This window comes from Pogona vitticeps, chromosome 2 (assembly GCF_051106095.1).
Source record: "Pogona vitticeps strain Pit_001003342236 chromosome 2, PviZW2.1, whole genome shotgun sequence".
Taxonomy (NCBI): Eukaryota; Metazoa; Chordata; class Lepidosauria; order Squamata; family Agamidae; genus Pogona; species Pogona vitticeps.
Genome location: NC_135784.1, coordinates 24,453,578 through 24,470,667, shown reverse-complemented (window position 1 = coordinate 24,470,667; position 17,090 = coordinate 24,453,578). Strand labels below are relative to the sequence as shown.

The 17,090-nt window shown below is 46.1% G+C and overlaps 2 protein-coding genes across 3 annotated transcripts in view; both read left to right on the top strand.

Moving 5' to 3' along the window:
• The window catches only part of LOC110070356 (zinc finger protein RFP-like), a 28,338-nt gene extending 16,277 nt beyond the window's left edge, over positions 1 to 12,061 (top strand). Inside the window, exons 7-8 of one of the 2 annotated variants that reach the window (XM_078388603.1) lie at positions 6,013 to 6,077; positions 11,456 to 12,061. In XM_078388603.1, the coding sequence (XP_078244729.1) occupies positions 6,013 to 6,077; positions 11,456 to 11,572 (182 nt within the window). In that variant the 3' untranslated portion in view covers positions 11,573 to 12,061. Of the gene's footprint in view, positions 1 to 6,012; positions 6,078 to 10,466 lie in introns of both variants that reach the window. The other variant, XM_078388602.1, reaches the window with a different exon arrangement.
• Positions 1 to 17,090, top strand: part of LOC140704054 (E3 ubiquitin-protein ligase TRIM7) — a 104,703-nt gene that overhangs the window by 72,230 nt on the left and 15,383 nt on the right. The window lies entirely within an intron of this gene.

Genomic DNA, 17,090 nt, shown 5'->3' with positions numbered 1-17,090 from the left:
TTCTAACCTTTTTAACACCACTGCTGGGTGGCGGTATAGTTTTCTTCGGCTTCCCTGTAGTTTGCTCCAGTGCAGGATCTGCTCAGGGGGACGCTCAGATGCCATTCCTCCGTCCTGGTCCCGAGGCCTTGGAAGTGGGAGTCATCTGACGACCTTTCTTTATGAGGGTGTTCCTGCTGGTCGCTCTCCAGCTCTCCACGCCTTGCTCCTCCTCCTCCTCCTTAGCTATCTTGGAATACGAGTTGTTCTTTTATGCTGCTTTTTACATTTCATCACTTTCACAGATTGCATAGCAGTGAAATCTAAAAATGAAAAAAAAGGAAAATGTGAAGTTTTGAGAGCAACAGGAGGGAAGGTAGAGCAGAGTCTGAGGAAGTACGTGTTGATCCACAAAACATTTTAAGGGGCCACAATATTTTGTCTTCTCTTATTGCCAGTGTTCAGAACCAGACTGATATGGGGGCCTTATTCTGATTGTTGGTACTGCATCCCCATGACCCAAGGTGAAAACTAAGGTCAACAGAGGGTTTGTCTGCCCATTGTAATTGAAGTATGCTGGATTGGGCTAAAAGAGTTCACTAGGAGGGGGTGTTGACAAGTATTGAGCCTTACCCAGAAAAAAAATGACCTTTTGTTTAGTTGTTTAGTCGTGTCCGACTCTTATGACCCCATGGGCCAGAGCATGCCAGGCCCTCCTGTCTTCCACTGCCTCCCAGAGTTTGGTCATATTCATGTTGGTAGTTTCAATGACACCGTCCAACCATCTCTTCCTGTCGTTCCCTTTCTCCTCTTGCCTTCACACATTCCCAACATCAGGGGCTTTTCCAGGGAGTCTTCTCTCCTTATGAAATGGCCAAAGTATTGGAGCCTCTGCTTCAGGATCTGTCCTCTCTTCTGGCTTTCTTCTTAAGTCACTTCAGGATATTGACACGGAAGCCTTGCTTGGGTTCTTTTCCAGTGATCGGACATGCTGGAATAGGCCAATACAGAGCAAAACAGATAAGCTGCGAAGATTCAGAGGCCCAGTTAAAGCTTCTACAAAAGCAACAAATTCCATCTGATTTTTATTTGTGGAATACAAGAACTTAAAGTGGAAAAATTCCTACATCAAGCAGGGGGTTGGACCTGAAGGCCTCACAGGCCTCTTTCATCATCACTCTTTTATATGATTCAATGATTCATTATTTATTTATTTTGTTTCTCTTAAAATGTAAGTTTTTTTAATTTAGAAAAGTCCAGTATATTTAAAAATTATCAGTTTGTGCTAGCAAATCTAGACAAAGAGGAAACAATACTAAAGAAACAAAAACAATCAAAAAGGTAGTGGTACCTTAGAGATTATAGTCTTTCCAGGTGAGTTTCCATAGATCAATCTATTTTACAAGACATGTTGGGCTGAAGAGAAGCTACAGGGATAGGCCAGGACCTAGAGTGTATACCTGCAGAGGAAGAAAATGAGGTTGTAGATCAGTGTCTGGTGTTAGTCATGGACTGGATGCAGGCGAATAAACTGAAACTTAATCCAGAGAAGACAGAGGTGCTCTTGGTCAGCAGAAAAGTCAGAGCATTCTCTCTGGACCTGTTTCGCCCACCCCACCAACCCACCCCAGTTGAATGTCTGGGCATCCAGAAGATTGTTGAAGGAAGCAGGGGGGGGGGAATTTCACTGTGGTAGACAGGGGCGATCATGTTCCTTATATTGTGCATATGCAAATTAGGACTAGGAAATGCAGTATTAAACAATTAAGGGTAGCGACACAGAACTTATAGTATATAAAACTAGAAAAGGTTATGTTATAGTGGCGGTGGGCTTTTACTATGACAATGGACATATTGAATAGCTTAATCAGTATAGATAGATCAAAAGCTGATAAAGAAGTAAGAAGGAGAAATGTCACAATAGGTTAATTCATAAAACAGATCTGAAGGATGTGTGAAGAGAATTAAAGGGTGATGAAAGAAAGTTCTCCTACTCTTTGCCAGTACAGAAATCATTCTCAAGAAAGGATTATACTTCTGTATCCAAAGAGTTATGATCGAGGATGAAGAACATTGTATTGATTGATGCAATACAACTGCTTCATCCCAGTTGGAGGAGTGGGTGTGGCACTAGGTGGAGGGATAATATCAAGAAAGAAATTGTATCAGAATAGTGAATTTAAGGAGTGTCTTGTAGCTCATATTTTAAACTTAATTTTAAAAAAGAAAGAAAGGTGAGAGGAGGGGCTTGTCACGGTGTTGTTGGCAGCTCCTGGGAACAGCTCCCGGGAAAAGCTGGAACCGCCTGGTCTGGAGATCCTTCAGCAATGAGGAATCGAAGGGGAGACTAGGGGAAGTCTCCCTGAAGCATGGTGTGCAGCGGACGTGAGGGAAGCTGGGCAGCAATCTGGTGTTTCTTCCCCCTGAAGAGATCACCCTGAGCACAGATCAGGTGGGAGCCATTTTGGGCATACAGCTGTGAGTAACCCACCTCGGAAGAGAGACAAACAAACAAACAAATACGGTGTTGAAAACACACAACAACAAAGTAAGTTGAAGCCTTTGATTTATGAACAGCCCCATTAAGCGGAAAAAGAAATCAGAGTGAAAATATTTGGCCGAAAGAAGGCAAGGAGCAGCGAGCTTGCTTACCAGTCTGCTTTCTCAAAAGTGAAACTGACTCTTAAACAGCAGGCTGGTCGAGGCCAAAAGTGAGAGAGTGAGACGAGAAAAAAAAATTGTTACTGGAAAAAAAATCCCAGAGTGAATAACAGTGGATGGGACTTAAATCTTTTAGAAGCAAGGAAATCACATTGAGAAATATAATACTGTATTGCGGTACCAAACCTCTCAACAGCATAGATCTGGGAGAGATAACATTGAGGGCTGGGAAAGTCAGGACTAGAGTTCTTGACTGGAGTTTTGGATTAATGGAAGGGACATATGACGGATTATAAGGACATCTACTGGAGAGATTGAAATCCTGTGATTGCTGTTTAGCTTGGACATTCTCTCTAGACTACGTGGGACTCTGTTAATAGAATTCTTTTAGGTCTCTGGAGAAGAAGGAACGAGCTTTTAGAAGCAAGGAAACCAGACTGAGAAACATAACATTGTGGTACCTGACTTCTCAACAGCATAGATCTAGGAGAGATAACGTTGTCGAGGGTGGACTGCGGAGCTAGGAAAACCAGGACTGAAGTTCTTGATTGGATCTTTGGATTAAAGGAGGGAACATATGATGGATTATAAGGACACCTATGGAGAGACTGAAACCCTGTGATTGTTGTTTAACTTGGACTTTTTCGCTGGACTGCGTGGGACTCTGATAACAGAACTTTTTTAGGTTTCTGGAGAAGAAGGAATATTTTTGCCATGGTTGTATTTGAAACTGCTGGGCTAAAAGTTGATTTATATACTACAACATCTGTGTAAAGATTCTAGGGGAGGTTTTCAATTGCGGGTTTGGTTTGTTGATAAAATAGTGGAAATTTCTGAAAGAGTAGGTGGTATATTTGAGGGTTGGTCACTTTGGTGAAGGATATTGTATTATTTATACAAACCCCATTGACTGAAAAGATTGAAATTACCTCGAAAAAACTAAAGTATCAAATGCGGGAGAGCTTTTGTTGCCCAATCTCAACGTTTGGGAAAATTAGTGGCACAACCATCAAGCAAAGAATGGCAGACTACCATGCAAAATATACTAACAGCAGGATTTCAGCAAGTAAATGAACGTCTTAGCCAAATAGTAGATCAGATGAAAGAGATGACATTAGCTGTCAAACAACAGTTAAATGAAGCTCCACTAACCCCAAAATCGCTTTTATTAAGTATAATACCAGGCAATATAGAAGAGATAAAGAGTTACCCAGTGATCTATATAGCTACTACAGTCAGAAAGCTTTATGCTAAAAATTGGAAGAAAGCAGAGATACCGAAACAAGAGGAACTTATTGAGAAGACATGGGAAGCAGCAGAAATATATATTCTTTCAGACATGTTGAAAGATTGTCCAATTGAAAAGGAAACTGAACAAGGGGATTTATTATACAAATGGCTTCAGTCCCCAGATAGTCCTAGAATAACATAGATTTAAACTAAGATGTAACTGTAAATTGAAAGCTGGAAGGTAATCAGATTGTAAAAAAGCGAAAAGTTGATCTGTTATCGTAACATGAATAGATTGGATGATTGTATACTTTGTGTTCTTCTACCCCCCTAACCCTTTTTCTTTCCCCCTACTTCCTTTTACCCTTTGTATTCCTTACCTTATTCTTAGTTGATAAAAAATAAATAAAATATTTAAAAAAACACTGTGACATTGGTAAATGGTTGAGGGGAAGGAGTCCAGTTGAGAATTCCTTGCACTTGGAACAGGAGTCGTCAGAGCAGCTCATGAAGAAAACTCGGCTGGTACTTTGAGGGCCAATTAAAAGACACCGGGTGATTTGAGGAGCTCTCAAGACGGTTGATGAGATGAAGGGATATAAGGTGGAAGGTAATTCATTATAAATCATCATCATCTTAGAAAGATTCTTTAAGCAGTTCACATTTTCTTTGCATTCTGTGCTTGGGAGAACTTGGCACATGCGTGTAAGTATAGGCAGCCATAGATAAGCACTGGATTGTTTTCTTGTGAGAAAGCCCTACCAGGCCTTTGGCTCTGTATGCTACCTGATTATGCTTTTTTGTATAAAGCTGCTGGAGTCAGTTAATCTTTTGTCAAGCTGTTATCCTTTGCTACTTCTGGTTTTTAAATAAAGCTATAAAAATGTATGTGAGGCATTAAACCAGCCATGTTGGATGCTCACACAGGTTAAGAGGTGTTTTTTTTTGGATCCTTTTGAGTTTTATGCAGGGTTGGTCTGCAACGCGAAGCCACAACCTGCATATGTGTGTTTTCCCTGAAGCACCAAGGAAGGAAGTAACTCAGGGTGTGCTGGGGGAGAGCCGGCCATCAGAGGCCTTTCCCAATCATCAGCGTGCTGACCTTCCTGGACATAACCAGGCAGAGAAAAGGCTGTGTGATTGAGTGGCGAGAGGACCTCTCGAGTAAACCTTCACGTTTCCCATCTGGATATGGGGCTGCCTCCGGAAAGTGTTTGGAAATTTCAGTGGGTCCAAAACACAGTGGCCAGAGTGCTACGTGGGCCTGGCTACAGGGGTCGCACAACCTTGCATTACAACGGTTCCACTGTCTGCCAATCTCTTTCTGAGCACAATACAAAGTGCTGATTTTCACCTCTAAAGACCTAAAGCAGGGGTCCCCGTGGCAGGACTGGGACACAGAGCCAGATCACCCGCCCCCTTGGATGCACTCCTCCCACCCACCTTACCTGCATGCATGACCTGCCACACGTATGCACAGGTGCCCTACCCTCCCATGAGCGTGGCACTCTTATTCATGCATGCCAATGAGTGCACCCGTCTGTGAGTGCACTGCCCCTTCATGAATGCAAGTGATTGCACTCCACCCCTTTGCGCATGTTCATGAGCGCACTCTGCCCACCCATGTGCGCACCCCTCCCCTTCATATATGTGCACAAGTGTGCCCTTCTGTGAGTGAGCACCATCACTTCGTGCATGCCTGTGAGCATGCCCCTGCCCCCCATGAGCGCAATCTGCCCCTTTGCACATGCAGATGAGTTTGCTCCACACACCCCACAGGTGTGCGACTCACAGGCAGGGCCACCCTCTCACCTCTGTAAATAGTGGCTGACCCATAACAGGCCCCACCCACAAAAAGGATGGGGAAATTGAGAGCTGACCCCCACCCCAAACTCAGATGCCATCTCTAACCGCACATCGACTCTGGCAGGATCTAAAGGCAGCTGAGGCATAAATCAATCTTTTAACTTCAATGGGGCCTCAGATTTTCTTTTCCCCTGTTTATTATACAGAATGTTTTTCTTCAACATGTTGAGGGAGATTAAAATGCCTGTGTGGTGTGTTAACAACACAAGTCACACCACCGTGGTTCACCCCACCTCATTCTCCTCACTTTCTCTTCTGCTCTTTGTCCCCAAACAGCAAATGTCACTCTGGATCCAAAGACAGCACATCCCAACCTAATCCTATCTGAGGATCGCAAAAGTGTGAGACATGAATTCAGATGGCAAGATTTACCTGACAATCCTGAGAGATTTGACAGTCAACGTTATGTGTTGGGACATGAGGGATTCAGAGCAGGCAGACATTTTTGGGAAGTCACTGTGGGAAGTGAGGGGAATTGGTCTGTGGGGGTGGCCAGGAAGTCACTACGGAGGAAAGGCTTTGTTGAATGGAGAACTGAAGAAGGGATCTGGGCTTTGGAGAGGTGGGGAGATGGCTACAGGGCATCCGACCTTTCTATTGCAAATTGTTTTCCTTTGAGTAAGACGCTGAGGAGGATCTGGATGTCCCTGAACTATGAAGTGCTTCGGGTGGCTTTTTATGATGCTGAAGCAGGATCTCATCTCCACACCTTCTCTGGAGTGTCTTTCTCTGGGGAGACCCTCCTCCCCTTCTTTCATGTGGATGGAGTAGAACCCCTCACAATCTCCCCTTAAGGCATCAAGGTGATCTCGCAGGGAAATTGAACAACTACAGTGGTGCGTCGCATAGTGACATTAATCCGTTCCAGGATTAACGTCGCTATACGGAAACATCGCTAAACGGAAAGAAAATCCCCATAGAAATGCATTAATCTCAGTTTAATGTATTCCTATGGGGGATAAACTCACCGTTCAGCGAAGTTCCTCCATACCGCCACCATTTTCACGCCCTCGGTAAGTGAGGCGCGAAACAGGCGGCCATTTTGGAACCGCCAATCAGCTGGGTGGCGGGCTCTTCCGAAGGAGAGCGGGGACCTCCACCTCCCTCCTTCGCAAGAGCCTGCTGGCATTTCTACCCAGCTGGGCAGCGGGCTCTTGCGAAGGAGAGTGGGGACCTCCACCTCCCTCCTTCGCAAGAGCCTGCCGGCATTTCTACCCTGTTGGGCAGCGGGCTCTTGCGAAGGAGAGTGGGGACCTCCACCTCCCTCCTTCGCAAGAGCCTGCCGGCATTTCTACCCAGCTGGGCAGCGGGCTCTTGCGAAGGAGAGTGGGGACCTCCACCTCCCTCCTTCGCAAGAGCCTGCTGCCGTTTCTACCCAGCTGGGCAGCGGGCTCTTGCGAAGGAGAGCGGGGACCTCCACCTCCCTCCTTCGCGTTTCTACCTAGCTGGGCAGCGGGCTCTTGCGAAGGAGAGCGGGGACCTCCACCTCCCTCCTTTGCAAGAGCCTGCCGGCATTTCTACCAGCTGGGCAGCGGGCTCTTGCGAAGGAGGGAGGTGGAGGTCCCGCTCTCTCCTTCGCAAGAGCCCGCTGCCCAGCTGGGTAGATACACCTGCCGGCTCTTGCAAAGGAGGGAGGTGGAGGTCCCCGCTCTCCTTCGCAGGAGCTGGCCGGCGTTTACCCAGCCAGGCATCCCGGGCTTGGATGCGCGGGGCGGATCCAAGCGGCGGCAGCGGCAGGGTGGGGGGGGCTGGGAGGCTTCCAGGCAAAGCACTGGAAGCCTTCCGGACCCCCTACCCTGCCCCCGCCGCCGGGAGCCGCCCCACCCCGCCTATCCCAGCCATGCTCAGACTGCCGGGAGTCCGACCATTGCTGGGGTAGCCGGGCACGGCGCGGATCCCGGTGGCGGCGGCAGGGTGGGAAGGATCCAGAAGGCTTCCAGGCAAAGCACTGGAAACCTTCCGGACCCCTCTACCCTGCCCCCACAGCCGGGAGCCGCCCCGCCCCGCCTACCCCAGCCATGCTTGGACTCCCGGCTGCCGCTGAGAGCCTTCCGAGCTCTCAAAGGGCTTTCTCCAATGTCGAAGGGGGGCCCTTTGAGAGCTCGGAAGGCAAATGTCGGCAGTCGGCGGTGACTTCGGGGTCCTTCTGAGGCTGCTGCCCACTACCAACATTTTCCCCCAGCTGAGCGGCGGGGCTCCCGCTCAGCTTGGGGAAAATGCCCCCTCCGAAGGGGAATACCTGCGGTGGCCTCGGAAGGACGCTTCCGAAGGGTCCTTCTGAGGCCACTGCCAGCATTTTCCCCCAGCTGAACGGCGGGAGCGGTCCTTCAGAGGCTCCCGCCGGTCAGCTGGGGGAAAATGGTGCCTATGGGGAAAAAATCACAAAGCGATTTTTCCCCATAGGCAACATCGAAATGCAATCGCAAAAGTGATGGCAAAAAAGCCATCACTATGCGAATTCATCGTTAAATAGGGTGCTTGTTATACGAGGCACCACTGGTACTTGGTCAAGAGCGTTTCCTTCCCTTTTTTCTAAATCTCCCCCCAAGAGATGCTCCTGGCCATCCTTCTCCCCAGAGAAGTGGCCATGATCTTAGTTTTTTTGATGGTGAGTTTCAGGCTGTTTTTTGCACTCTCCTCTTTCACCCTCATTACAAGGTTCTTTAATTTCTCCTCACTTTCTGCCGTCAGAGTGGTATCATCTGCATATCTGTGGTTGCTGATATTTCTTTTGCCAATCTTGATTCCAGCTTGGCAATCATCCAGTCCTGTCTTTCGCATGATGTATTCTGCATAAAAGTTAAGTAAACAGGGAAACAATGTACAGCCTTGTTGTACTCCTTTCCCAATTTTGAACTAATTAGTTGTTCCATAAGGTAAAGGTAAAAGTTCCCCTTGATATTTAGTCCAGTTGTGTCTGACTCTGGCGCGGTGCTCATCCCTGTTTCCAAGCCATAGAGCCAGCATTTATTCGAAGACAGTTTCCATGGTCACATGGCCAGTGCAACTTAGACATGGAACGCTGTTACCTTCCCACCAATATGGTACCTATTTATCTAGTCCAGGAGTTTTAAACTCAGTTTAACTGGGGGCTGCTGGAGGCAGAGTCTGGGTGAGGCTGGGCCGTATCAGATTTTCCACCAAGCGCAGCAAAAGCCCAAGGAAGCGGCCTAAGAGTTTCCTTAGCCAGCAGACAGGTGGGCTGGCTGGCAGGCTGCAGTTCTGGATGGAGGGTGCAACAGGTGCTGTCTTGGGAGAGAGCCAGCGAGCAAGGCAAGGCTTTTTTTTTTCTCCTGACAGCAGAGAATGTGTGGGCGCTTTGGGGGGACAGGCAAGGCGAGGGCCACAAACTATCATGTGGGGGGCCGCAAATGCCCCCCGGGCCACATGTTTGAGACCCCTGATCTAGTCGTATTTACATGCTTTTGAACTGCTAGGTTGGCAGGAGCTGGTCCAAGCAACGGGAGCTCACTCCATCATGTGGATTCGATCTTACAACTGCTGGTCTTCTGATCCTGCAGCAGAGAGGCTTCTTTGGTTTAACCCACAGAGCCACCATGCCAGTTGTTCCATATCCAGTTCTAACTCTTGCTTCCTGTCCCACATATAGATTTTTCAGGAAATAGATAAGGTGGTCAGGCACTCCCATTTCTTTAAGACAACCCCACATTACAATGGTTCCACTGTCTGCCAATCTTTTTCAGAACACAATTCAAAGTGCTGGTTTTCACCTCTAAAAAACTAAAGTAGGGGTCCCCGAGGCCAGGTCCGTGGCCCAGTGCCAGTCCGTGGCCATGGCAGGACTGGGCTGTGGAGACTGATCACCCGCCCCTGGATGCACTCCCCCACCCACCTCACCTGCATTCACGACCTGCCACACATACACACAGGTGTCCCACCCACCCACCCATGAACGTGCCCCTCCCCTTTATGCATGCGCCCGAGCACACCTCTGTACACGTGAGCACTGCCTCTTCGTGCAGAATAAAGCAGAATAAAAGAACAACTCATTATATTATACAGAATGTCATTATTCAACGTGTTGAGGGAGATTAAAATGGGTGCTTGTACAAACCTAGGGTGGTGTGTTAATGACACAAGTCACACCACAGTTATTAGTATGTTTCTACCTTAATGCTTTGCTAGACAAGTGCAATTTTACATGTATTCATGTTAATCATTAGCAGTTACCTTTCATAACCAACAGTTACTTTAAGTAGTTATCAAAATAAGAACGCTAATCGTTCTGGATTTTGTTAATCCTGGTGGTGACATGTGATGAATTTGGTTATGAATGGCTAGAAAGTGATTTACAGATGAGATATGTGGTTATGAAGTTAGCCTGAAAGAACTCACTCCTCCCTTCTTCTTCCAGTTAACAAGCAATTAGGGGGAAGGAAAAAAGTAACTTGTCCCGCCCCAGCTTCTCATAAGACTACAGATGTTGTTATTACAAACTCCTGGAATGTTATGTCTTTGCTCTCTCTGTACCAGGCCACCGACGAGATGTCAGCCTGACCAGTTTCTGTGAAGCAAAGCTGTGAAGAGAAACTGTCTTTTGGAATTTTCCACTTTCAAACACACAGAGACCAAAATGGATTCTTTCAGGCTAACTTCATAACCATATATCTCATCTGTAAATCACTTTCTAGCCATTCATAACCAAATTCATCACACTCCACACCTCATTCTCTCTTTTCTGCTCTTTGTCTCTCTTTGTTCCCAAACAGCAAATGTCACCCTGGACCCAAAGACAGCACATCCCTGGCTCTTTTTGTCTGAAGATCACAAAAATGTGAGATACGGAGATAGAGAGCAAAGTTTGCCTGACAATCCTGAGAGATTCAACAGTAAACTTTTTGTCTTGGGATATGGGGGATTCTTTGCAGGCAGACATTACTGGGAAGTCACTGTGGGTAGAGGGGGAAATTGGGCTGTGGGGGTGGCCAGGAAGTCCGTACAAAGGAAAGCCCCTCTTGAATGTAAAATTGAAGAAGGGATCTGGGCTTTCAGGAGCTGGGCAGGTGGCTACAGGGTCTCTGACCTTTCTGTTGAAACTTCTCTTCCTTTGAGTGACAAACTGAGGAGGATCCGGGTGTCCCTGAACTATGAAGGGGGGCAGGTGTCATTTCATGATGCTGACACGGGATCCCATCTCTACACCTTCTCTGGAGCCTCTTTCTCTGGGGAGACCCTCTTCCCCTTCTTTCGTGTGGGTGGAAGAGACCCCCTCACAATCTCCCCTTAAGACATTCAAGCTGATCTCGGAGGGAAACTGAAGGACTGCTTGGGTCAAGAGCATCTCCTTCCTCTTTTTCTAAATCTCCCCCCAAGAGATGCTCGTGGCCACCTTCCTCCTCAGAATACAAACTGAATCAATATTTGTGTGGTATTTCCATCACACAAATATGTTGCGTGTTTTATCATGAGCGTGGGATGATGTGGGTGTGAATGGGGTTGCATTGACCAGGAACAACAGAATGCTATTCCAGTGGATGGAGAAGCATCTCTTAAATAGGGATATTTGCTCAAGTTGTCTGAGGGAAAGTTATAATGTTGTCTTCTACTATGCCTAATATACCATATTCTATTCGTCTCTTTTGCTCCTGGAGAGTATAAAGGTTTGATTTTGTCCAATTCTTGCAAAATGGTGAATCCTTCATATAATTTTGATTTCTTCTATAAATGATAATGGCTTGATTTGACTTTCGTTTCCCAGGAGAAAGGAAGGAGAGAACTGACATCAAAGGGATCCACGGAAATCCCGGGCTGGCAGCCCTGGTGGCTCATTCTTGATGATATGTCAATCTGGCCCAGGGACAGTGGAAGGAAGTGAACTGGCGGCAATAGGCTGGGGAGACCATATTGGTACCTTTGGATCCCCAGCTCCCATTCCTCTTCCTGAATCCACACCCAAAATATCCTAGATGCCCAAAGAACAAAGAGGCCAGAGAAGGTTAAAGGAGAGCTCTCTGAAGAGAGAGAGGTTAGGAGAAGGCAGAAGGAGGGCGAGGAAAGAGTTAGAATGGACAACGACAAATCCCATTCAGAAGAAGGCTAGGAGAGAGGACTTGAGTTACTCCTCGGCAGAACCACCAGGCCCTGGAAACAAGGATCTGAAGGATCGAATGTCAGCATTAAGCTGTCATAATGGAATTGTTTATTAATTTTTGAGCTATTTGTCTCACTTAATGTTCTTTGAACAGAGCCTGTTTGTGTAACGTGTCTTGTTATTTTGCAACCAAACCACCTCTGACTCTACCAGATGTAACTTCTCTTGGCTTTACTTTTCTTACCTTTATTTTCAATAAAGTTTTTCGTTTGAGCCTTTGGTCTGGATACTGTTTCTCAGGCTGATTAACTCCCATTAGCCTTGGCTCTCGGAGGCAAAAAGGTTGAAACCAAGATTGTCCTCTTTTGAGACAGACCATGAAGCTGGGACAGGTTAAATGTAGCAGGAAAAGAAAAAGACAGAATACGAGATGGATTTACTCCCTAAAGGAAACCACAGTCTTGAGTTTGCAAGAGCTGAGCAAAGCAGTTGGGGGCATTCATGGTGTCACCCTAAGTCAAGGGCAACTCAGTGTCACATAACAAGTGCAGTTTGAGGGCTACTGCACAGCTGCTGTTCAACATATTTGAATACCTCCGACTGCTCCTTCCCTGGTGGGTCTTTCTAATAAAGAAGAAGCGAGACACTTGAGTGGGACTAGTCTGGAGTGAAGATGGCGATCTCGAAAGGGTGAGTCTGTGCAACTCATTTCCTTCCTTGGAAGGCAAGAGGAAGGGAGGAGTTTCACTGGATGACTAAATGTTTCAAAAGCAGACCAGCCACCAGGACCGCCTGGACTCTCCCTCCATCAGGCTGGCCCTTGCCGAGCTGCAGGGTTTGCCCTCCGGCCCCATCGGCCGCCTTGTCTTTCCCGTCCTCTGCGGGCGAAGGGTTGCCAGCTGCAAGAGAGGAATCCAAACACATGGGAGTGGGACTCTGCTTCCAGCTGGAGGAACAACAGGCCCCTGGGAATGGGAAAGGGGGTGGGAGGCAGAGAGGAGAGGGAAACTGGTGAGGGGGGGGGATTCCTGGATATTCAGTCCCAAGGAGACGGAGCAAGCGCCAGTTCCTCATGTGGATTTCAGCAGCTGGCACTCACCGACTTGTATACACTCTGCACGTACCCAGAAGTGCTTGTTATTTTGACTTCCAAGGCTAAACCAGGAAAATGGCTTTAACTGGTATTGAAGTCACCCCCTTCCCCCACTTTCTCTCAGTCCCGGAAATATTGCATCAGAGCTCACAAGAGGGAAGAACATCTCACAGCTGAATACTCCATGGTGTGAGGGGCATCAGGGCAGGAATGTTAGGCAAAGCCTATGAAGTCACTGAACTGCACCATCCCCCCCAAAAAAGAGATAAGTCGGGAAAGGCTGGGAGCATTCAGTGCCTGGGGGTGGGGGGTGGTTTAAAATAAGGCGCTTCCTTCACTTGCACAAGAAATGGAGGCTCAGTCTGAAATCTTAACTTGATACTCCCAGGAGCATTTACGTATGTCCTGCCCCCACATCCTCTCTTTACTTCCCACTCCTAGAAGTGTGAAGCTGGCCTTGACTCCGAAGGGTCTTCAAGTCCTACCCCCTTCTCAAAGCAGGAAATCTCAATGTAAAGCATCCCTGGGCTGGTCCAAAGGGGGGGATTGGGGTCCAGACTGAGGAATTTGGAACAGTCTGGTTTGCGCTTACCAGTGATCTATTTTATCTCTCACTTGAATTATCTTTCTATTCACACTGGAGATGTTTATACCACACAGGTGTTTGTTTACTCACGTGTAAATGAGCCTACTTTACTATCAAGGAAGGAAGCAGCAATGGCGGACAGTGGTGGAGGCGTAAGCACATGGCAGATGCATTGACAGGACAGAAAAAATTTGGGTGGAGGTTGTGGAGATGGAAGGTAGGGAACCCCCCCCCAACTTTTCCCTCCTTTCTCCTCAGTCAGGGCTCTGCTGAGGGTGCATTGTGTTGTGGGGTAAGAGCCCTTGGACTTGACATACCGGTAGTTCAAGTGCCAGCTGCTAATGCGGATTTCAGCAGTTGGCACTCACCGACATATATGCACTCTGCACATACCCAGAAATATACGTCGTTTTGTTTCATCATATTTGTTGGCATATTCTTGTTAGGATTTTGACAGATTCAGTCTCTGTGGCTTGAAATATCTCTATCTGTATTCTATCTACAGCTATTTCTTTTATCTTCATTAGACAGTGTGCTTCTCTTTTGCTCTTTCGGCATTCCTAACTGAGTTTTAAATTTTCCTTAGATTTCTCAGATCTTCTGGAAGATGTGTTGGGTTCTTTCTCTCTCTCTTTTGTTGTTTTTTCTATACAAGACATTATAGTAGTTCTCCATCACTATGCAAAAATTGCTAAAAAACTGAATTCAGGAATCTGACCTTAACTCCTGTTGCCATTTATTTTTGCCTCTCACCTGTTCTTAACAATTTAAAGAGTTTTCCTCTTAACCATATTATTCTTTTTTCATCCTTTGAAACTTAAAGGGTCCTGGAGGCTGCATAAATGCCCCGGGTGGATGAACGCAGCCTGAGGACCACATAAAGCCGACGGCTGCTCTAGGCTTTCTGCAGGTGCCGTCATCCACTCAGTCCCTTCAGCAGGGAATTCTGGCTTGGATTGGGAGGGTGGTAAAGTAACTGTATTTTTTTCTCTCCATCAGTAGTGAAAGGAAGGAGCCATTTCAGAATCCTGTGCCTCCCTCTCCTGAGCGGAAGTGGAAGATTTGGGACATCTGTGACAGAAATACCCTTTTAGCTGAGAGAATGTTAGCACCCTGGTCCTAAAGGGAACAAGACAAAGTGTAGATTTTATTTTATTTCAAGACAAATCACAGTCAAAATAACAAAGTCTCTATTTTGATAGTCCAGCCTGTTTCCTTTCTTCCGATATAAACCAGACACAGGATTATTCTCAGAGACCATGAGGTAGAGTGGAAGAAGTACGTTGATCTCCATGAGAAAGACAGAGGACAGAGTGCGAGCGTGAGGGGAGGGATCTCTTTTACACAAATTGCTCCTCTGCCCAGTTTGAGGAGACCCATCGGAAGGTTCTTGGATTTATCTTCGGTCTTCAGCACCCTGGAGAATTTGATATCAGACATTTATGGGGAAAATTCACTGCTCACCTTCCTGAATGAATGAATGGGTCCCTTTTCTGGTATTAACAGACGCCAAGTATACAGGGCATTAGCTGTTCTTTCAATTAGAACAGAACTTGATCTCTTCCGGGTAGCTTTTTAAAGAACACTTTATTAATTGTCTCATGTACAGAAGACTAGATGATAAATAAACATATTTCTTGAATAAGTATATAGTGTAAATTCTCCTAGACCTGACAGTTTGTACCATCACTGAGGAGGAACACTTTAGCTTTTTAAGGGATTTAGTAGATAACTGACCTGATCAGGAGTCTTTCCCGTGTGATACATCATTTCATATGTAACAAATCAAAGCCCCATGCCATTCTGCTTTGATGTAACTAGAGCCTGATGCACCTGGAAGTGAAAGGAAAGTCCGATGCTGCAAAGAAAAATGCTGCATATGAACCTGGAATGTAAGATCTATGAACCTTGGTAAGCTGGATGTGGTCAAACAGGAGATGGCAAGAATAAATATTGACATCCTGGGCATCAATGAACTAAAATGAACAGGAATAGGCAAATTCAGTTCAGACGATTACCATAACTTTTATTGTGGGCAAGAATCCCGTATTGATAAGAGATAAAAGTAATAGAAAATAGTCATAAAAATATTGTTGCCGTGGTTAATGTGAATGAATACAAACAAGCAAACGTGTAACCCTATCCAGGTTTAATGACTGAACAATAAAAAAAAACATATATGACTTTACTTCTGTGATTTACCAATCAAATAATAAATAAACTTGTTGTATGTGGCAGTTCATGTCTAAGAAACTTATTTGTATAGCGTGGATAAAGATCCACTGGTGGCAGCGTGTAAAAAGAGAAAATGGCACATCGTGTCCGAAGGTGGACCTGTTTTTGATAGAAAAGGGAAACTGGGGGAACGCGACAGACAGAGGGCAGAACGGTATCGGAGGTGATGCTGGAGTACTCTAGGCTGCAAGGACTAAGGGACGTCAATGTCTACACTGAGACCTACTTATTAGGAGCGGCTCAGGACTTGATGTCCTCCATGACAACTGTTTCAGTTTGTTTTCATTGATTCACTTTGTTTTCTGGGGAGGGCCCTAACAATACTGACTGAATGTTCATTTCCTGTTACAATAAACAATTTCTATTTGGTTCTTTTGAAAATGACACATTACCTGGACCTCTGGGATTAATAATAAACAAGGTTGATATAATCAACTGGTGGGAGCAACATGACATGTAGCTTGTGCGAGATTGGTGAAACAGTCAAGGGACAGGCCTGAACGTGACAAATTCTGAGTTCTAACTCCTGTCCTCTGAAGATGCCAGCCACAGAGACTGGTGAAACATTAGGAAGAAAAACCTCCAGAACATGGCCAAACAGCCCCCAAAAAAACTACAGCTGTTAGATCCCGGCTGTAAAAGCCTAAGAGAATACAAGATTCCCAGAGCTTGTCACTAGAGGGAACCAGAGACCATGCTATGTAAAGCATTCATTATTAAAATAGTATTTAGTATTTTCCAGCATCTGTTGGGAGGGGCTTGGAATTTATTTCCGCAGATATGGGGGTCCTACTGTACTGATACCATGTTTCCCAGAAAATAAGACAAGGTCTTATATTTTTTGCTCTAAAAAACGCATTAGGCCTTATTTTCAGGGGATGTTTTATTTTTTCCTCATACAACTCTACCTTTATTCAAATACAGTCATGTCTTCTTTTGGTTGCTGCACAAGGTTGACCAGTGGGGTTTCACTTAACTGGAGCTTATTTTGGGGGGTAGGGCTTAGATTACAAGCATCCTGAAAAATCATACTAGGTCTTATTTTCAGGTAAGGTCTTATTTTTGGGAAAACAGGATAAGTGGGTTGCCATTCCCTTCTTCTGGGGGGGAGCATCCTGGAATTGGGCAGCATGCGCAAGGCCACACGGGCTGGCTCTACTTTGCAGTGGGGGCACAGTAGGGAATCCAACTGCCAGCCTCTGGCTCCGCAACCAGATAGATAAACTACTGAGTTATCCTCAGATCATTTATGCTGTTTTGTTTTGTCAGCCATGACTTATGGCAACCCTCTGAAGGAGCGATTTCCCAAATGTCCTGTCCTCAACAGCCCTGTTCAGCTCCCGCAGACCCAATCCTGTGGTTCCTTTAGGGAATTTCCCCACCTCCCA